The sequence below is a fragment of the Eubalaena glacialis genome, chromosome 11 (assembly GCF_028564815.1).
Source record: "Eubalaena glacialis isolate mEubGla1 chromosome 11, mEubGla1.1.hap2.+ XY, whole genome shotgun sequence".
Classification (NCBI taxonomy): Eukaryota; Metazoa; Chordata; class Mammalia; order Artiodactyla; family Balaenidae; genus Eubalaena; species Eubalaena glacialis.
Genome location: NC_083726.1, coordinates 110,625,691 through 110,644,402, shown reverse-complemented (window position 1 = coordinate 110,644,402; position 18,712 = coordinate 110,625,691). Strand labels below are relative to the sequence as shown.

Sequence of the window (18,712 nt, the reverse complement as noted above, 5' to 3'; positions counted from 1 at the left end):
TGTTTGCCTCCCACCCCACTTCTGTTCCAAACAGACGCAGGTCCCACTTAAGTAATAAAGTATTACATGTGCAATGATAAAGGCTGGGTACCAGAGAGCTGTGGGCAGAAAGGAGGGTGGAGGCAGGAGCCCAAGCCTCATGGGCAAGGCCTGAGCTGGGGCAGGAGGAGGAGGAGGCTGCGAATGGGGCTGTGCACAACGGTTCCCCACTGCCTGCCTTTGGTGCATATGTGTGTGTTTGTACAGGAGGGTTGTGTTGAGAAGGAATCAGATTGTAAGAGGCCTAAAAAAGCTAAAAAGTCTAGACTTTATCCTACGGGCAATGCGGGACGATTAAAGAGTTTTGAGCGGAGTAGTAACGTGATCAGTGATGCTCCTCGGGAAGATGGCCCTGGCAGCAATGTTGGTTGATGAAATGGAGGAAGGGGAGCCTGGAGGGAATGGAGGGAAACAAGATAGGAGGCAGGTGGCAAGAAATGCAAGAGCGATAGGACAGAGGGGGATGGGAAGGGGTGGGGAAGGGATTAAAGATGCAGAATCACCAGGAGGAAGTGACCAACGCCTAGGCTGTGGGATATTCAAAGGGAAGGATTCAAGGTAATGGCCAAGGTTAGGGTTTGGCAACTGGGTGGATAGTGCTGTCATTCACAGAGAGAGAGAATAGGGGAGAACAAATAACTTTGGGGGGAAGATTACAAATTCAACGTTAGACAAGCTCTGAAGTTCCTCTGGGGCAGCTGGATGAAGATCAGGGTTAGGTAGAGAGACCTAGATGTCACCAGAATACAGATGAGTAAAAGATGAAGCCCTAGAAGTGAACACCCAAGGACAGCAAGAGGAAAGGGCCAAGGACAGTGCCCTGGGGAACACGAGGATTTAAGGGAGGTGCGTAAATGAGGCTTGGAGGTGTCAGTGCGGGGACACCCAGGCCGTGGAACAGAAGCCCCCCCCCCCCGCCCCAGGCTGCCTTTCTGCATACAGAAGACCCAGTGCAAGGTTTAGGTATAACATTTAAAAACATCATTTAAGTGGGAATGTAAATTGATACAGCCACTATGCAGAACAGTATGGAGGTTCCTTAAAAAACTAAAAATAGAACTACCATATGACCCAGCAATCCCACTACTGGGCATATACCCTGAGAAAACCATAATTCAAACAGACATATGCACCCCAGTGTTCACTGCAGCACTATTTACAATAGCCAGGACATGAAAGCAACCTAAATGCCCATCGACAGAGGAATGGATAAAGAAGATGTGGTACATATACACAGTGGAATATTACTCAGACATAAAAAGGAACGAAACTGGATCATTTGTAGCGATGTGGATGGATCTAGAGACTGTCATACAGAGTGAAGTCAGTCAGAAAGAGAAAAACAAATGTCGTATATTAACGCATACATGTGGAATCTAGAAAAATGGTACAGATGAACCTATTTGCAAAGCAGAAACAGACACACAGACAGAGAACAAATGTATGGACACAAAGGGGGGCTGGGATGAATTGGGGGATTGGGATTGACATATATACACTACTATGCATAAAATAGACAACTGAGAACCTACTGTATAGCACAGGGAACTCTACTCAGTGCTCTGTGGTGACTTAAATGGGAAGGAAATCCAAAAAAGAGGGGATATATGTATACATATAGCTGATTCACTTTGCTGTACAGCAGAAACTAACACAACATTGTAAAGCAACTATCCTCCAATAAAAAAAAATCATTTAAAATCACTTGCTTTAATATACAGAAACACATAAGACACAAAGAAAGCCAAGGAAGCTCTCAGTCCCAGAACTGGTAGTGTAGGGGGAGTTGAAGAAAATGAGCCTTTCCAGTCTCCCAGGGAAAGAAGGGGTGAGAGGACACAGAATATCACTAGGCCCCTGGTGAGTCCTGGTGCTGAGGCCGTGCATGCCCTAGTTCTCTACCAAAGGAAAGTGCTGATTTTCCTTGTCGTGGCCCTGGCCTTGCTCCCATGCTCGTCCTCCAGTTTTCAGAAGTCGTCCAGTTCCCAGAACAGCCCCTTCCTTTAGTTCCCTAACATTTTCACTCAGGGGAGAAGGCCGCTTTCCCTGCAAAAGGCAGTGGGCAAGGTGGGAGGGCGGGAGGTTGTTCAGGGGAGAGAAGATCGGGGAAAAGGGCTCCCATCTTTACGTTGGATTTCCTAGTAATAGCTTTCACCCTCTCTCCCTTTACCTGTCGTGGTGTCAGAGTCCCGGGGGAGTTGTCATCCTGCAGGATGGTGAGAGGAGATCTCCCTAGCACCTTGCTGTTTGGTTTCCATCTGCTGCACTTAGAACCTAGGGTTGGTAAGGAGTTAAGACAAGGAGCCAACATTAGGGGTTTACAGTTTATTTCTCCTCCATCCATTCATGGACATTATCCCAGAGTGTTCTCCCAATTTCTCTACCCCATACCTTGCCCTTAGATTCTGTACCTGAAGGTCGAGGAGTCTCGGGGTCTCTCAAGGGCTTGTCTGAGTCCTGGCTGGCCACAGGGGTTTCTGAGGCATGTCCTATTTCCTCCTTGGAAAACATCTGCCTGGAGGGGAGCTCAGTCTGGCTCCAAGGTGGCATCTGATCCTCAAGGGAAAACTGGGTGCCCAGAGGCACGTCCAGTTGAGAAGATGAAGGTGTCTCTAGGGGCAGAACAGGCTCTGGGGGAAGACTTAATGTGGGGTCTTCGGTCTGAAATACATCACTCAGCTGTTTCACCAGTGGGCTTGGGGGCTCTATGGGGGGGAGAAGTGAAGTGAGATAGTGACCCTCTGTTACAAATCATTCAGCAAGGAGGAAAAGATACATGAGCCTTAGGAGTCATGCCCTGGTGGGTGAGAGATTGGGAAGAGAGAAGTTGACGAGAGGGAGCAAAGTGTTGAGAAAAGAGTGACATGGGTTCAAAGCAGGAGGATGGAGGCCCCTTCTGATAATGCTGTCACCCAAGGATGCTAGGTGACAGCATTACCAGAATTCCCTGGGCCCAACACTTACCTCCGCTGGTCTTCATAGGTGTCCGTGAAATGCCAAGGGTAGGAGAGCGGGGATCTGAGTCCTGGGACTGCTTAGGGCCCTCCAGCTGCTCCCCTGCTGGCAGGTTAGGCTGAGGAGAGCTCTCTACCTGTCAGGACCAAAGGCTAGAACAAGTCTGGGCCCTCACTCTTCCACCCCCAGGTCTCTAGCCTCAGGTCCACACTCCAGACGGGAATTGCCAAGGCCCTCAGACACTCAGCCTACTTCACCGGGATTGAGAATGTGGAAAATAAGGCGGGGGGTGGTGGCGGGGAGTGAGCTCTCTCAGAATCAGGTTAGGCAGAGGCCCCCAAATTCAGACAGTTTCGCTGCCTCCCCCACCCCGATCCTGAGTACCTGGATGGGCCCTGGGTACCTGGATGGGAGTGCGCAGGATGCCGGCGCTGGGTGAACGAGGGTCCGCCACTCGAGCCAGAAGCTTGTTGTGAGGCGGAGGCCGCGCTGGAGTGACTGGGACGCTCTTGGCGGAGCCCATCTCAACCAGGAGAAACAGGATGGGGCAGGGCCCGGCCCGGGCGAGGAAGGGATGCCTGTGAGAAGTGACTCAGGTCTCAGTCCTTACCGCGACCACGTTCGCCCTCTGACTCCAGACCACCCGAACTTCCCCAGTTCCCCCCTGAGGAAGCGCCTGGCCGCCGGGCCAGAGGTCTCAGAGGGGATAATGACTGATACAGATGACAAGGCAGCTCCTTCCGGGCCTCCTGGGCCCTCTAACTTATTCACTAATTTATTCAAGTCACTTACCGGGCCCCAGTTCCAGCTTTGGGTGCAAAACAGCTCGATCCTCAACTCCCGAAGCGAAGTTTCAAACTTCCCGCCACGCCCCTGCCCTGACCCTATTGGCTGAGTCGATCCTGGTTCCTATAGGTCCGCTATGTGAGGCCCGCCTCCAGTGCAGGAAGCCATTGGGCTGGGAGGACGTCTATCATGGGGACCGTGGGGCCAATGGACGGCGGCTTGACTTGCCAGGGGTGACGCCTCCTCGATAGGGGGACTTTTGTTCAGTATAGGGCTGCGAGCTGTCTGTCGTGAGACTTTGCAGAATGCCAATTTTCGCTTTTGAGACCTTCAGTTTCGAAATCAAATGATTTTATTAAAAAATAGAATCATGAATTATTACGCTATTATGTACATATCCAGCTGGAGACGGAGTTATGAAGATTTTTCTGAGGCCAAAGAGATCGTAATCCTTATTGGTCGACGGAGTTAGCAATCACTCGACACTAACTCTCAAACCCCGCCTCATTGGACAGCCCCTTTTCAAATATCAATACTACAACTGCCCTTCTGTTTTCCCATTGGACAGGTCCCCAGGAAAGTTTCTGGGATTGACTGGTTTAAACCACCGTCAGTTTCTGCTCTTCAATAGACAGCACGCTAATGGATTGTAGGGTCCCAGAGTCCCAGCAGCCAAAACTCCGGGGCCCACCTCACTGCTCTACATGCGTTCTGCCCTGGAGGAGTGGGATTGGCTCTACCGAGCATCGATTGCATTAGAAGCGCTTTTCATTGGCGATAGTCGAGAGCCGGGCAGAGGGCGGAGCACTAGCGGGCAGGCTCCGTCCAACTGCCATTCTCGCGCGTCTTTCCTTCAGCGCATGCACCTAACGAGTGGCGCTCATTGGACTAAAGGGTAGGGGGTGGGGGACTAGAAGCGGTGGGAGCCGCTGTGTGTGGAGGAGCTGCTGCCGGTGTCATGGCGGAGCTGAGTGAGGAGGCGCTGCTGTCAGTATTACCGACTATCCGGGTCCCCAAGGCTGGAGACCGGGTCCACAAAGACGAGTGCGCCTTCTCCTTCGACACACCGGTAAGCCCATTCCCCACGGCCGCAGGGAGCACGACTTCCTTCCATCGCCCTGGTCATTCCGCCGGGGCCTGCAAGTCTTGGGCCACCGCCTCCCTGCTGTGCACCATGGGACTTGTAGTCTCCCACGCTACTCCTGCCGTTGCTTCGAATTCGCGGGAGCTGTCGTGTGACTACCGCCCCCTGAAGCCACCGCGCCCGCCTCACCGGCACCCGGTCTCGTGGAGCACTGTGGGGATTGTAGTCGCTCACTCCCTTCGTTACCGTTCTAAGCCAGAGGCGCAACCCGGTTGCCGGACTACATCTCCCATGTGGACCCCTGAGAAAGCCTGGGAGTTGGCCTTGCCTATCGCGCGTGGCTCTCCGGGTTTTGTAGTCTCGTGTGGGAGGGATGGTGCGACTCCCCCCCATCCCCCCCCCCCCACAGTTCTGGGCCCGGGTTGGGGTAGGAGGGTGGGGACTGCAGTTCCCAGGCGCCTAGTAGTCTGGAAGTGGCCTTGGAGAAGCCCGGTTCTGAAAAAGGCAGAGTTAGAGAGCCTTCACCCATGGTTAATATGGACAGGGGCCGGGGAGGTGGATCATTGGTGGTAGGGAGGGGAGGAAAGAGGAGAGGAAAGCTCTAGTCGTTTCTCCTTTGAGGTGAATTATGGCCGCAGCCCTCTCTCTTTCTCCCGCCCATCACAGAGAGCAGAGGGAACCCTTTTGAAAGTATTCCCAGAGAGGTGGTTTCTTTCGTGGCGGATACTAAGGCCCCTTTCCCATCCCGCTCCCACTCTTGACTAGTTAGGCAAAGCCGCCACCCACATCGTGCTTCACGTTTTGCAGGCTCCACCCGGTACCTCCCTCCCTTCCTGCAGTTCTGCCTTGCTGTGACACCCTCAGGCAGACCCAAGCCTCCAGCTAGGCCAGAGCCTGAACTGAGAGGGCAGCAGCCTGGCTGGGATCCGCCCCCCTCACCACCCCTCCCTCAAGCCGCTGCTGGGCCCTGCCCAGGGTGTTCAGCCAGACCAGCTCATGGCCGGGAAAACTGCAAGTCAGAGTGGAAAGGCTTCATTAATGCATCGCCAGTGCTGAGGATAGCAGCGTGATCTGAGGCCCAGTTCAGGATCATCACTGTGATTTGTAGGTTGCTTGGTTTGCTAGGCTTTGATCTGGGCCCCAGACAATGTGCTGCTTCTCTGAAGTCTGGCTTTGGCAGAGCTAAAAGAGGACGGCTGCTCAGAGCAGAGCTCCAGGGTTCCCAATCTTTGGTGGAATCAGCGTCTTTTATTTGCAACATAGGAGTTTAATCACTGCAGAGCTCCCACAGACCTCCCAGTTTTATCAAGTGCATGCATTGGTGAAGCACTGTCTTTCTCAGGAGGGAAAGGTTTTTTTCTTTAATTATCAACAGATGGTAGAAGTCTCCCATCTTTCAATTACCAGCAGTGGCTCCTTCTTTACACTCCTGTCCCTCTCCTTAGTAATGGTTTGAATAATCCAAAAGGGGTTTTTGTAATCTCATTACACTTTCCTTCTCTCACCCCAAGTCAGGAGATCTCCATTGGTTGGCTTTGCTAACCAACTTCTGGCATATTTGATTATCTTCAAATTGGGTTCATGGTAGAAAGAGCTTATTTGACCTCCGTGATGAGAAATGCTCTATTTGTTCATGAACATTATAACCCACACTGTTCTAGGGAGTGGTACAGAGCAATCTATGGGTGAGAACTGCGGTGCGGTGCCCTATTTTTAACTCACAGCAGAGAATTTTTCAAGGCCACTGAGGCTTTAATTCCAGGAAGAAGATGCCTGTCGTTGCTTGGATCTGAGGGAAGACTCTGTTGTCCCATTTCCTCCTCCTCCTTCTCCATCACTCTCTTCACAAGGGTACGGGTGGACTTGCTCAGTTTGGGGAAAGCCCATCTTCCCTCCTCAGCTGTGATTTACAGTGGACACTTGTCTTTCCCTGCTTTCTTTCTGGGTTATATGTGTTCTAGTTGTCTCAGAAGGTGTTGATAGATGGTTCTAGAAAGGGGATGGCTTTGAGGTTGGAGGTTGATGGGACTTAAGTGGGGATTTGGTTATTGGTCGGGGGCGGGAGGGGGGAAGCATCAGGGCGGTGACTGGGGAATGCTGGACTTCATGTCCTTGCCAGACTGGGTCCCAGTTCAGCTGTGAGCCCCAAGCAAGGCATTGTTCCCCTGGAGCCAGGCCTCAGCAGGCAAGGAAGGAGGAGACCAGTGTGGACCAGGGCTCGACTGCCTAGTAGAGTGAGGGAAGGGAAAGGTGTGGCCTTGCTGGCAAGCTCGGGCTTAGGTGTCTTGTTCAGGTGCTGGCATCTGTGCTCCTCCGGTCTGGAAGGTTTGCTGAATCTTGGAGGTCGGGTGGGGTTGGTCATGGTGTCCCTAGATTAGGTTCAGTGTCTGACATGGAGGTCTTTCCAAGTCTATGGTAGTTGATCCCCATTCACTCTCCGGATCTCTAGGCTCCAGGAAAGAGGTAAAGGGAGTTCTCTGCAGTACACCAAAGGGCTCCAAAGAAGGAGCGAGAAGGAAGAGGAATGGTGACTGATAGGTGTTGCTCAGCCCCGGTGTCCTTGTGGGTTGTTATCAAAGTCACAGGAGGGTGGGGAGACTCTTAGCCAGGTGCCAGGTCCTAAAAGGCTAAGTGACTCGCCAAAAGCCACACGGTGTTTGAGGACAGACCTTTCTTCCGGAAACCAGCAGTTTCTGACTCCAGGTCTTGGTTTCCCCTGGCCCGGCTTCATCCTGCCTGTGTTCCCTCCCCTGCCTCTTGTCCTGCAGGAGTCTGAGGGTGGCCTCTACATCTGCATGAACACATTCCTGGGTTTTGGGAAACAGTATGTGGAGAGACATTTCAACAAGACGGGCCAGCGAGTCTACCTGCACCTCCGCCGGACCCGGCGCCCGGTAGGCAAGGCCTGAGGACATTCGGGCACATCCCACTGGGCCCCCGTATTGAATCTGTCTGTTCCATCCTGACCTCCCACAGGCCTCAGTTTCCCCCTCACCTATTTCTGTTGGTGTCATTAAAACCCAGCACGTGTGTTTTTTAGCTCCTTTCTCTTCCGAGATTAGCCCACTCCATCCCGTCCGTCCTCGTTTGTACCTTCCTTGGTGCTCATGGCTGATGCTGCCCTTCCTGCCTCGTTGCAGAAAGAGGAAGACACAACTGCGAGCACTGGAGACCCTCCCCGCAAGAAGCCCACCCGTCTGGCTATCGGTGAGCATCGCTGCCGTCCTGTTCTCCTCCCTGAGCTGGCCATTCCTGCTCTCAGAGGTGCTAGGAAAGCCCCCGAAGGATGGGCCTGATCCGTGGCCCTGAAGCTCTGGAGGGGACAAGGTGAAGTGCTGTATCAGAGGATGGGTGTCGACCTGTGGTGGTGGTCGTACTCCTCCTCTTCTTCCCTGTCTTACCAGGTGTCGAAGGCGGGTTTGACCTCAACGAGGAGAAGTTTGAATACGATGAGGATGTAAAAATCATCATTTTGCCGGATTACCTGGAGATAGCCCGGGATGGGTTGGGGGGACTGCCTGACATTGTCAGAGATCGGGTATGAATACCTTCCTGCCCTACCGAAGATTCTAGGGCAGGCGGGGCCAGAGCAGTGATGTCGTGGGCAAGGCCCGAGAAAGCTGAAGACCACGGGGCTAGAGGGGCATGTGGGGCTGTGGGCTGGGTCCTGTCTCTCACCCTCTGCTTCCCCCAGGTGACCAGTGCGGTGGAGGCCCTACTGTCGGCCGACTCAGCCTCCCGCAAGCAGGAGGTGCAGGCCTGGGATGGGGAAGTGCGGCAGGTGTCTAAGCACGCCTTCAGCCTCAAGCAGCTGGACAGCCCTGCTCGAATCCCTCCCTGGTGAGGCCTGGCCCCTCCACCTCGGGGTGCGACCCCCAGAGCTGGGGCACAGAGGCCACCCTCCTGGGGGTCTGGTGGGAGAGAGCGTCGGGAGCAGGATAAGGAGGGAGACTTGGGGGAGCTGAGCTAAGCGAGGGGATCTCCAGAGGAGAGGAGAAGAGAGAGGTCTTGGACCAGCGGGGGACCCACCGCTCCCATAAACCCCTGACCCATATTTCGGCTAATTTTCTTCTCCCGGGGTTAGTGGCTGGAAGTGCTCCAAGTGCGACATGAGGGAGAACCTGTGGCTCAACCTGACCGACGGCTCCATCCTCTGTGGCCGGCGCTACTTCGACGGCAGCGGCGGCAACAACCACGCCGTGGAGCACTACCGCGAGTCGGGCTACCCGCTAGCCGTCAAGCTGGGCACCATCACGCCCGACGGAGCTGGTACCACCCCCGCCCCCGGCCGCCCGCCTCCACGCGGAAAGCCCTGGGTCTTAACCGTCAACTCATTTCACGTGACACGAACGAGACGCGAGTTTGTTCTCTTGATAAATGATGAAAATATTGCAGTAAAACTGAATTTTCAGTTAACCCCCCAAATCCCAGTCCCCTTCCTAGTGGTTACCATCGTTATCTTTTAGTGAGCATTCTTTCGAACTCATCTCACTCTAGAACCTTACCTATAGGGTGGAGACACGATGAATCCAGCCCTTATCCTGTTTCACCCCATCTTCCTGGACAGCCAGTCCCAGAAGGGCTTACGGCCTCACTGATGCTCGAGGGAGCCAAGAGCGTTGCCCTCACGGCTCGTCCTTCTGTCCCACCGAGGCCTCTCAGGGCAGGGGGTGGGGTTGGTGGTCAGGCTGGGCCTGAGCTGCCCCCTCTGACACCGCTCCTGCGTCCTGTGCTAGACGTGTACTCATATGACGAGGATGACATGGTCCTGGACCCCAACCTGGCCGAGCACCTGTCCCACTTCGGTATCGACATGCTGAAGATGCAGAAGGTGAGACCCTTTCAGCTTCTAAAATCATTTCATCGTTCATTGACTACTGCTGAGCTCCTGCTATGTGCGGGTCACTGCAAATGAGACGGGGTGGCCCTCGCTCTCATAGGCTTATATTCCAGATAAGAGGCAGGCATTGATCAGATGCTCACGCAGATACGGGAGTAACTGCAGACTGTGGAGGGAGTGCAGGAGTTTCCAGGGGGCCACCTAGTCCAGGGGATGGAGGAAATGGCCCTGAGGAAGCGATGCTTGGGTGATCTGAGGGTGAGAAGGGGTGGCTTCAGCATGGATGAACGCTTCAGCTCGGGGGAGTTGAGTTCGTCTCATCCCCTCATTTGGGCAGAGGCCTGCTGCCTAACGGGCCCCTGGGACAGTTGCCTGTGGCCTTCCGGAACTTGCACTGGAGGATACCCAGTGGGCCTCCCGTGTCAGAGCCTATAATGCAGCACATTGCAGGCTCCAGCTGGCTCTCGTCCTAGACCAAGTGAGAGAACGGAAAAGACACAGGGCTGCGTTCCTTAGCCTGACTGAGGTGCCCCTTCCCGTGCAGACGGACAAGACGATGACGGAGTTGGAGATAGACATGAACCAGCGCATCGGCGAGTGGGAGCTGATCCAGGAGTCGGGGGTGCCGCTCAAGCCCCTGTTCGGGCCCGGCTACACAGGCATCCGCAACCTGGGCAACAGCTGCTACCTCAACTCGGTGGTCCAGGTGCTCTTCAGCATCCCCGACTTCCAGAGGAAGTGAGTGCTGCCCTCTTCCCGAGGCCGGGCCCTGGGCTCTGCGCCCCTGACACCCGCTCCTCCCCTGGCGGCCAGCCTCCAGGCACCCTCCTTTGGCTGCCCTCAGGACCTCTGTTCTAGCTCAGTCTTAGTTCCTGGTACTCTGTGAGGGGAACAGGTTCTAGGGCTGCATCACCATCAACCCGGCCACACACAAACCCACTGGTGGGGCCAGACACCCAACCCCAGGGCCCTCCGAGGCCTCCTGACTGACTCAAGGGCGAGCAGGTGGTCTTTATTTTAGGCCAGTGACATCAGGTGAGCACCTAACAGGTACATGGAGCATTTGGGGATAGGGCAGGGCTAGGGACGTGACGAGAGAAGAAAGGCAGGTTCTCAGCATAAGTGAGTTTACTGTCTAATTGGGAAGGCCTGGTACACGCGTGAAAACTTAGAACATAGTGACACGTTCTGTTCAAAGAATATGAACCGTATTTATCCTTCTCCTGGGCTGTCTTCTCCCTTCCCCCGACTCTCTCTCAGGGAGGGGGCTGGAGTGCCCTGCGTGCTGACCGAGTTGGAAATGGGAGGGAGGGCAGGTTGCTGGAAAGAAGTGGACCCCAAGGGTCAACTGCGTGCCTCCCCCCTCTGGAGGGAACCTGTTCCCTGGGCTAGTAGATAATTACCCCCTTCCCTTTTCCTCTGGGCCTGGGCCCAAGCCCCTCCAATGATCCTTCCCTTTGCTCTCAGATATGTGGATAAGCTGGAGAAGATCTTCCAGAACGCCCCGACGGACCCTACCCAGGATTTCAGCACCCAGGTGTATGTAGCCAGTCCTGTGTGCCTTCTTGCTCCTCCATGACCCCCTGGAGTGGACAGCAGTATAGTCCCTGGCCAGCTAGAGGCTTTCAGATGACTGCCTTCTGGGCATGCTGTCAGCCTTGAGTCAGGTTCCCATGGAATCTAAGGTTTTTCACATTTTAGAGAGTTGTCTAACGGGGCTTTGAGCAGGGGCTGAGTTGGGGAGGATCCGGTGTAGACGGGTGTCAGGCGGAAGCTGAGTGGTTCTCTTGGATGTTAACGCAGGGCCAAGCTGGGCCATGGCCTTCTCTCGGGAGAGTACTCCAAGCCAGCACCAGAGTCGGGCGATGGGGAGCAGGTGCCAGAACAAAAGGTGAGTCTGGGCCTCCATCCCTTTCAGGCTCTGGAATTGTGGGGAAACTGAGATCCGGGAGGTGTCTAAAGAAGGCCACTTGGTGGCCTCTTGGGCCCCAGCTGAATCGCCGCCCTGGCTCTGCTTAGGAAGTCCAAGATGGCCTCGCCCCTCGGATGTTCAAGGCCCTCATCGGCAAGGGTCACCCCGAGTTCTCCACCAACCGGCAGCAGGATGCCCAAGAGTTCTTCCTTCACCTTATCAACATGGTGGAGGTGAGGGCGGGGAAGGTGGCGAGGGAGGGTGTTCATCACACTCCTTCTGTCTGCCTGCGATTCAGTTCCCTCCCTTCTCCTTGCTGCCCATTCTTTCCTGTCAGCCCTAACGCACTCCCACCCCTGGGACCCCATGGCCTTCGCACCCTGAGCTTTCCCTGCGAGGAGCAGTTGCACCTGAGGAGAGCAGCAAAGGAATGACCCTTACAGTCGCTGGGCTTGCAAGCTAATGAAGGATGCACCCAAAGAAAACGATAGGCGGATACTTAGCACTTAGAAAGTACAGGCACTTTCCCACGCAGTCCCACCGTGCCCGGATGGGCCAGAACTGGCGGGGTTGATTAGGGAAGGCTTCTGCTCTGCTCTTGCATCCCTGCACCTCTTCGTGGTCATCTCTCTTCCACTCCCCTCTCTCCCTGACCCCCCGAGTGACTCTTTTAGGCTCCCATCCCAGTGCCTGGCTGCCCAGACCTCCCCACCCTGCCTCTTCCCCATAGAGGAATTGCCGGAGCTCTGAAAATCCTAATGAAGTGTTCCGCTTCCTGGTGGAGGAAAAGATCAAGTGCCTGGCAACAGAGAAGGTGAAGTACACCCAGCGAGTGGACTACATCATGCAGCTGCCTGTGCCCATGGACGCGGCCCTGAACAAAGGTGGGCACTCTGCTCTCCCAGCGGGGCCTGGAGGCAGAGGCTGAGGCCTGGGAGCAGTGCTTGGGTGCCTTACAGAAGCAGAGCCCGCGGTCCGCCCTGCTCCCCAGCCAGAGGGCTGAGGCGGGGCTGTTGGGGGCAGGTGGGATTAACCTTGCCTGCAGCTGGTCAGCAGAGCTGTGTTGAGAAAGAGGCAAGATCACAGACGGACGTGTGTCCGGTAGGTTTGGGGAGGCGGAGGAGCTGAGGTGGTCGTGGACTCAGAGCCAGTAGGGAGAGGCTAAGGGGAGAAAGAGGCAGCCCCCTCTGAGGGATCCACCCACTGATTCTGTCACCAGAGGAGCTCCTGGAGTACGAGGAGAAGAAGCGGCAAGCCGAAGAGGAGAAGCTGCCACTGCCAGAACTGGTTCGGGCCCAGGTGCCCTTCAGTTCCTGCCTGGAGGCCTATGGGGCCCCCGAGCAGGTGGATGACTTCTGGAGCACGGCCCTGCAGGCCAAATCAGTAGCCGTCAAGTAAGTCCTGTGGGTCCGGGCCCGTGTCAGGGTAAACCCAAAGATGCTGTCAGCCTTTTTTTGCATTCTCGAGTCCCTTTGTGGTCAGAATCTCAGACTTGTATCAGTTGAGGCTGGTACCCTGGTCCAAGAGGCCCTAGCAGGAGTGGACTCGGATAATTGCAACACGTTACCTTGACCTGCCCCTACCAGTCCCTCGTCTCTCTTGGGATGGGATCAGTTTCCAGGGCAGCCTCTCTCCGCTCACTTCCCCAATCCTGGCAAAGCACAGGCACTTAGTAACAGTCGTGGACAGGATTGAAACTTCCAGTAGATGATCTTACTTTTTGCTAACCCATCATTGGCATGAACTTGAGATGTGAAAGAGTCTTTGGTCTCCGGGATTTCAGCCATCTGCCCCTTTGCCGCTCCTGCCTGTGAGACACCCCCCCTCCCCCTCACTTCCCCGGCTTCTGCTTCTCCTTGTCTACAGATGCTTTTGATGCCTGGCCAGGGCAAGAAAAGAATATGGAGTGTCTTCTGGGCTGTTAGGCCTTCTATCCATGACAGGCTGAGGGTGGGGCTTTCAGGAGAGGTTCTCTGGGTACCAGGACATTCTCTCTTCCCTAGGACCACACGATTTGCCTCATTCCCTGACTACCTGGTCATCCAGATCAAGAAGTTCACCTTCGGCTTAGACTGGGTGCCCAAGAAACTGGGTATGGTGGCTGGGACGAGCGAGGGAGGTTAAGCAGAAAGTGCTAGAAAAAGAAGGGGCCTTAACACATCAACTAGTGCTTCTCCAGCTTCCCTCTGAAAGGGGAAACATTACCTTAGATGTTTCAAAATTTGTCTAGTTTGAAAAGAGCTGACTAAAAATATTAAGACTTCTTTGATTTTTTGATTTTTTACTTTTTTCACTACATTTTTTTAATTGAAGTATGGTTGATTTACACCATTGTGTTCATTACTGCTGTACAGCCAAGTGATTCAGTTATATATACACATTACTTTTTTTTTAATATTCTTTTCCATTATGGTTTATCATAAGATATTGAATACAGTTTGCTGTGCTGTGCAGTAGGATCTTGTTGTTTAACACTTCTTCGATTTTATAGTTATGACTTAAAACCAAAAGTTATCTTCATAGTTTTATATAATTGGTAAGATGTTTTCATTTTGATAATCTTGAAACAGTTTTTCACGGGCCTTACAGGCCCCTGATGACTTTGCAAACTGCAGAATTAACTTCATTTCCTAGATAAGTCGAGCCCCACGGAAGTATAGAATCATTCTGCGGCGCAGTCGGAGGCCCCTTCCTGGCTCATGGCTCATTGGTGGTAGATCCAGGACTGGAATCCTGGTCTCCTGAACCCCGGCCCGTGATTATTTTTATTACACTGAGACCCCTGCAATGGGTCCTGCTCTGAGCAGCATCTTAGTACAGAGCAGGATGGGGGTAGGGGCTTGAGATTCCTGGAGCGCTTATCCCCAGAGGGCCTCGGGGAGCTGCTGAGGTGACCTCTGTCCTGCTGTTCCACTTGCAGATGTATCCATTGAGATGCCAGAGGAGCTAGACATCTCCCAGCTGAGGGGCACAGGGCTGCAGCCTGGAGAGGAGGAGCTGCCCGACATTGCCCCACCCCTGGTCACTCCGGATGAGCCCAAAGGTAGCCTTGGTTTCTATGGCAACGAAGACGAAGACTCCTTCTGCTCCCCTCACTTCTCCTCTCCGACATGTTAGTGACTCTTCTTCCTGCCTGTCTCTTTCCCTTGCTGATGGGGGTCTTCTCTGCCTGCCTCCCCTTGTCCCTGTCCATTGTGTTTCTCCTGTCCTCCCTTTCAAATTTCCTCTGCCCTCCTGATGGACGTGAGGACCAATAGAGAACCCCCAGCCACATCCTCTGTGTGGGTGGCTGATCGCCTCTGCCCTCGTTCACCTCGAGTTGGCTAGGGGCGGGGGCAGGTTCTCATACTCCAGAAACGGCCTGTTCTGAGAGAATGGGCAAGGAAGGGGCTCCCTGGGGGACCTCTAGCCTCAGTTCTGTACCTTGAGGATATACTGCTGGCCACACGTGATGTTGTGTTGTCATTTTAGTTCTGGAATAAGGTGCCAGGCCATGGAGGAAAAACACATGGGACGGGTGGCTGGCAGAGGGCTGGGGGTGGACTGTGGGAGCGAGGAGGGCCAGGGAGTGGCCCAGGGAGTCAGGCCCCTGTGCCCGCGCTTCTCCGCCAACAGCGCCCATGTTGGATGAATCGGTCATCATCCAGCTGGTGGAGATGGGCTTCCCGATGGACGCCTGCCGCAAAGCCGTCTACTACACGGGCAACAGCGGGGCCGAGGCTGCCATGAACTGGGTCATGTCACACATGGATGATCCAGGTAAGCAGAGCTGGGGAGCTGGGGAGTGGTGAGCAGGCAGGGCCAGCACCCTCCCCCAAACACTTCAACCCCTTCACATCCACAGATTTTGCAAACCCCCTCATCCTGCCTGGCTCCAGCGGGCCCGGCTCCACAAGCGCAGCAGCTGACCCCCCGCCAGAGGACTGTGTGACCACCATCGTCTCCATGGGCTTCTCCCGGGACCAGGCCCTGAAAGCCCTGCGGGCCACGGTATGGGCGCCCCCAGATGAGGACAGGACCTGTGGGAAGAAGCGGGTGGGAGTGAGGTTCCATCCCTCGTGAGCAAGACCGAGGACGACCTGTGTGGTACGGCCAGTCTGGGGCTCTGCCCTTTAGTGGCTGTGATAAGGGAGCAGAGGCCTTCACTGGGGGCTTTCTTGACCCTGACTTTGCTAGAAAATAAAAAGTAATGCTTCCCTCCTCTCCCAGAATAATAGTTTAGAACGGGCTGTGGACTGGATCTTCAGTCACATAGACGACCTGGACGCAGAAGCTGCCATGGACATCTCCGAGGGCCGCTCAGCTGCCGACTCCATCTCCGAGTCCATACCGGTGGGACCTAAAGTCCGGGACGGTCCTGGAAGTGAGTGCCCCGGGGAAACAGGACGGGCCTGGTAGAATCTAGCCAGTCGGCTTCCAGGTCCTCATCCCAAGGTAGCTCTGCTTCCCTCGGGGGGCACAGAGGTCAGAAGCTTCCTTCCACTGACGTGACTCCTGAAGGTGGGATCCTCGGGGGCTGATCGACACTCCCTGAAATCCCGTCCTGGGTGTGAGCTGCTGGATGCATCCGCCCTCACTGTCTCCTCCCCTCCCCCTCCCTCCCTAGAGTATCAGCTCTTCGCCTTCATTAGTCACATGGGCACCTCAACCATGTGTGGTCACTACGTCTGCCACATCAAGAAGGAAGGCAGGTGAGGGGATGGCACGTGCCTTTTGAATGGGGCAGTGTTTCTGGGGATGGGGAGGGGCATCCTGGAAGTCCTAGAATATTTGTGAGGGACAATAAAGCATTGCCTGGTGGGGGGGCGCAGATTCACCAGAAATTGACAGAAAGCCTGACGGCAGAGATGGGCAAACGAGGGCCCAAGGGCTGAATCCCGCCACTTGCTTTTATAAATAAAGTTTTTACAAGCACGGCCACACTTACTCGTTATGTATCGCCTGTGGCTCTTTTCACGCTGCAACAGGCAGGCTGAGTAGTTGTGTCAGACCGGATGGCCTGCAAAACCTGAAACATTTCCTGTCTGGCCCTTGACAGACAAAGCTTGCTGACCCCTACCTAAAAGGAATGGGCGCAGGTGGCTGTAAAGATACCACAGGGTCTGAAGACACCGACTAGAGTAGGAATGAGCCTGTGAGATTGGGACGTTCCCTTGAGACAGGTGGCAGCTGGACTGTAGGTTTGGGGACCCAGGCAGAGAATGTTGGGAGCCTTTGCCCCAGAGTCACCAGGGTCAACTCCAGGGGCCACGTCAGCGAGACTGAGTTGAGAATGCCCGGGTTGTTCATCCTTTTCCCCCACCCCCTTCCCCAGATGGGTGATCTACAATGACCAGAAAGTGTGTGCCTCTGAGAAGCCGCCCAAGGACCTGGGCTACATCTACTTCTACCAGAGAGTGGCCAGCTAAGAGCCTGCCCTGAGCCCTTACCACTGAGGGCGGGGGACGGACCACCCAGCATGAGGGATGGGCGCCCCCCTGCTCTGTATCCTTTTTCTTTTCGTCCCCAGTAGCAGGGAAGAAGCTAGTGGCCATGGGAGAATGGCCAAGCAAAGCGGGGGGCGCTCGGGAGACTTTGGGGATAGAGCAGGAAGGGCACAGGAGGGGCCGGCTGCCTGTCTGTGAGGAAACTGTTGCTTTCCTGCCCTTGACCCCATAGTGCTCTGCTTCTCTGTGATCCTGCCGGCCTGGCGTGGAGCGGGCTTGTTTGTGTGTGTGGTGTGGGTGTAGCTTTGTGCAGCCTCTTCCACAGGAGGGGGCTTCTGTGCCTCCCCTCCCCACTTTGTGTTTGCTCCCCGTGTGGCCGGGCAAGGAGGGACATAAGGGAAATGGGGACCCCCCTTACCCTCCTGCCTCAGTCTTTTCCTCACCCTGTCTCTCCCCTGTCCTTCTCTGGAAAATGCCAAAATACAGGATGTGAATAAAAGTACAATGGCTCAATTGTGTCCTGTTTGATAACTTGTGGGAGACCGTTAACCCCCTGGGGTTAGCAGGAGGGCCAGTTTCTGAAAACTCCCGGCCCCAGCCCTTTGACCCTCGTGCCCCCTCGTAGGCAGTTCTGTGCTTTTTACCGTTCTGGCGCTCTTGGGAGATTGGGGGCTGAGTGAGGTGAGCACTGGGGGAGTAGAGGAAAGCTGAGGGGTGCGGGCTGTCAGATGAAGAAAAGTGGAGTGGGGTGACACAGAGCACAGATGGGGTGAAGAGTCCTTCCTTCCAGCCATCACAAGAGAGGGGGCCCAAATGGGTACCTCCCCAATGTCCCCAGTGGCTAGGGAGCCCTGGGCCCCAGGCCCTGCAGTCCCTTGTCAGTCCTTGGCCCGCTGGAGTAAAAAGTGGGGTACTGCATGGACTCCCCTGGTGGCGCAGTGGTTAAAAATCCGCCTGCCAATGCAGGGGACACGGGTTCAAGCCCTGGTCCGGGAAGATCCCACATGCCACGGAGCAACTAAGCCCGTGCGCCACAACTACTACTGAGCCTGCGCTCTAGAGCCCGTGAGCCACAACTACTGAACCCCGTGCTCCGCAACAAGAGAAGCCACCGCAATGAGAAGCCTGCGCACCGCAACGAAGAGTAGCCCCCGCTCATCGCAGCTAGAGAAAGCCCACGAGCGGCAACGAAGACCCAACGCAACCATAAATAAATAAATAAATAAATATATAATAAAATAATTTTTTTTTAAAAAGTGGGGTACTCCTGGGGGCAGGGCAGACTTCTGAACTGCCTCTTTCTTAGCTGCACCGTCTCCAGCCAACGTGGGCCGTCCCTCCGCCTCTGAACCCTGTTACTTGCCCAATTTCTGCTGGGCTGGGCTCGCCCTGGTAGGTCAAAGGTGCCTGCTCAGCAGTCAGGGATGTGGCCGCTCCGATGCGGGGAGGGGGTTCATTCTCCCAGAGTTGGGAGAGATGCCTCTCAGGGCTCTGAGGCCAAGCCTGGGAGTGGAGTGGCCGGGCCTGCAGCCAGCGCCCCCCTCGGGATCCCTCTGGCCTTCTGGGGGGGCTGCAGCCGTGAACAGGGGGTTCCCCTGAGTGCCTGCCAGGCGCACAGTTCTCGCCTTCTCCCCAAAGTCTGGCAATTGCGGCTGAAACGACTGTGAGCC

General features: G+C 55.0%; 2 protein-coding genes across 4 annotated transcripts; one reads left to right on the top strand and one right to left on the bottom strand.

Annotated features, from left to right (window-relative positions):
- Window positions 1–1,747: 1,747 nt before the first annotated feature.
- On the bottom strand, window positions 1,748–3,868 carry CDCA3 (cell division cycle associated 3). 2 transcript variants are annotated; one of them, XM_061205702.1, is made up of 6 exons: window positions 3,787–3,868; window positions 3,398–3,572; window positions 3,004–3,130; window positions 2,451–2,744; window positions 2,210–2,313; window positions 1,748–2,085 (listed from the first exon to the last, which is right to left on the bottom strand). In XM_061205702.1, exons 2-6 carry the CDS (start codon window positions 3,515–3,517, stop codon window positions 1,930–1,932), a joined length of 801 nt encoding a protein of 266 aa, XP_061061685.1. In that variant the 5' UTR covers window positions 3,518–3,572; window positions 3,787–3,868; the 3' UTR covers window positions 1,748–1,929. The 2 variants fall into 2 exon arrangements, with proteins under 2 accessions (XP_061061685.1, XP_061061686.1); XM_061205703.1 differs by lacking the exon at window positions 3,787–3,868 and having other exon boundaries at window positions 3,004–3,126; window positions 3,398–3,474.
- Window positions 3,869–4,570: 702 nt separating this feature from the next.
- On the top strand, window positions 4,571–17,555 carry USP5 (ubiquitin specific peptidase 5). Of its 2 annotated transcripts, none has more exons than XM_061205693.1 (20): window positions 4,571–4,849; window positions 7,633–7,758; window positions 8,005–8,071; window positions 8,269–8,402; window positions 8,559–8,704; window positions 8,949–9,133; window positions 9,601–9,695; window positions 10,249–10,442; window positions 11,172–11,243; window positions 11,508–11,595; window positions 11,724–11,849; window positions 12,347–12,500; window positions 12,836–13,010; window positions 13,620–13,708; window positions 14,537–14,728; window positions 15,232–15,375; window positions 15,461–15,606; window positions 15,826–15,979; window positions 16,223–16,307; window positions 16,931–17,555. In XM_061205693.1, the coding sequence occupies exons 1-20, from the start codon at window positions 4,739–4,741 to the stop codon at window positions 17,022–17,024; spliced, it is 2,577 nt and encodes an 858-aa protein (XP_061061676.1). In that variant the 5' UTR covers window positions 4,571–4,738; the 3' UTR covers window positions 17,025–17,555. The 2 variants fall into 2 exon arrangements, with proteins under 2 accessions (XP_061061676.1, XP_061061677.1); XM_061205694.1 differs by having other exon boundaries at window positions 4,572–4,849; window positions 14,537–14,659.
- The last annotated feature ends 1,157 nt before the right edge of the window (window positions 17,556–18,712 follow it).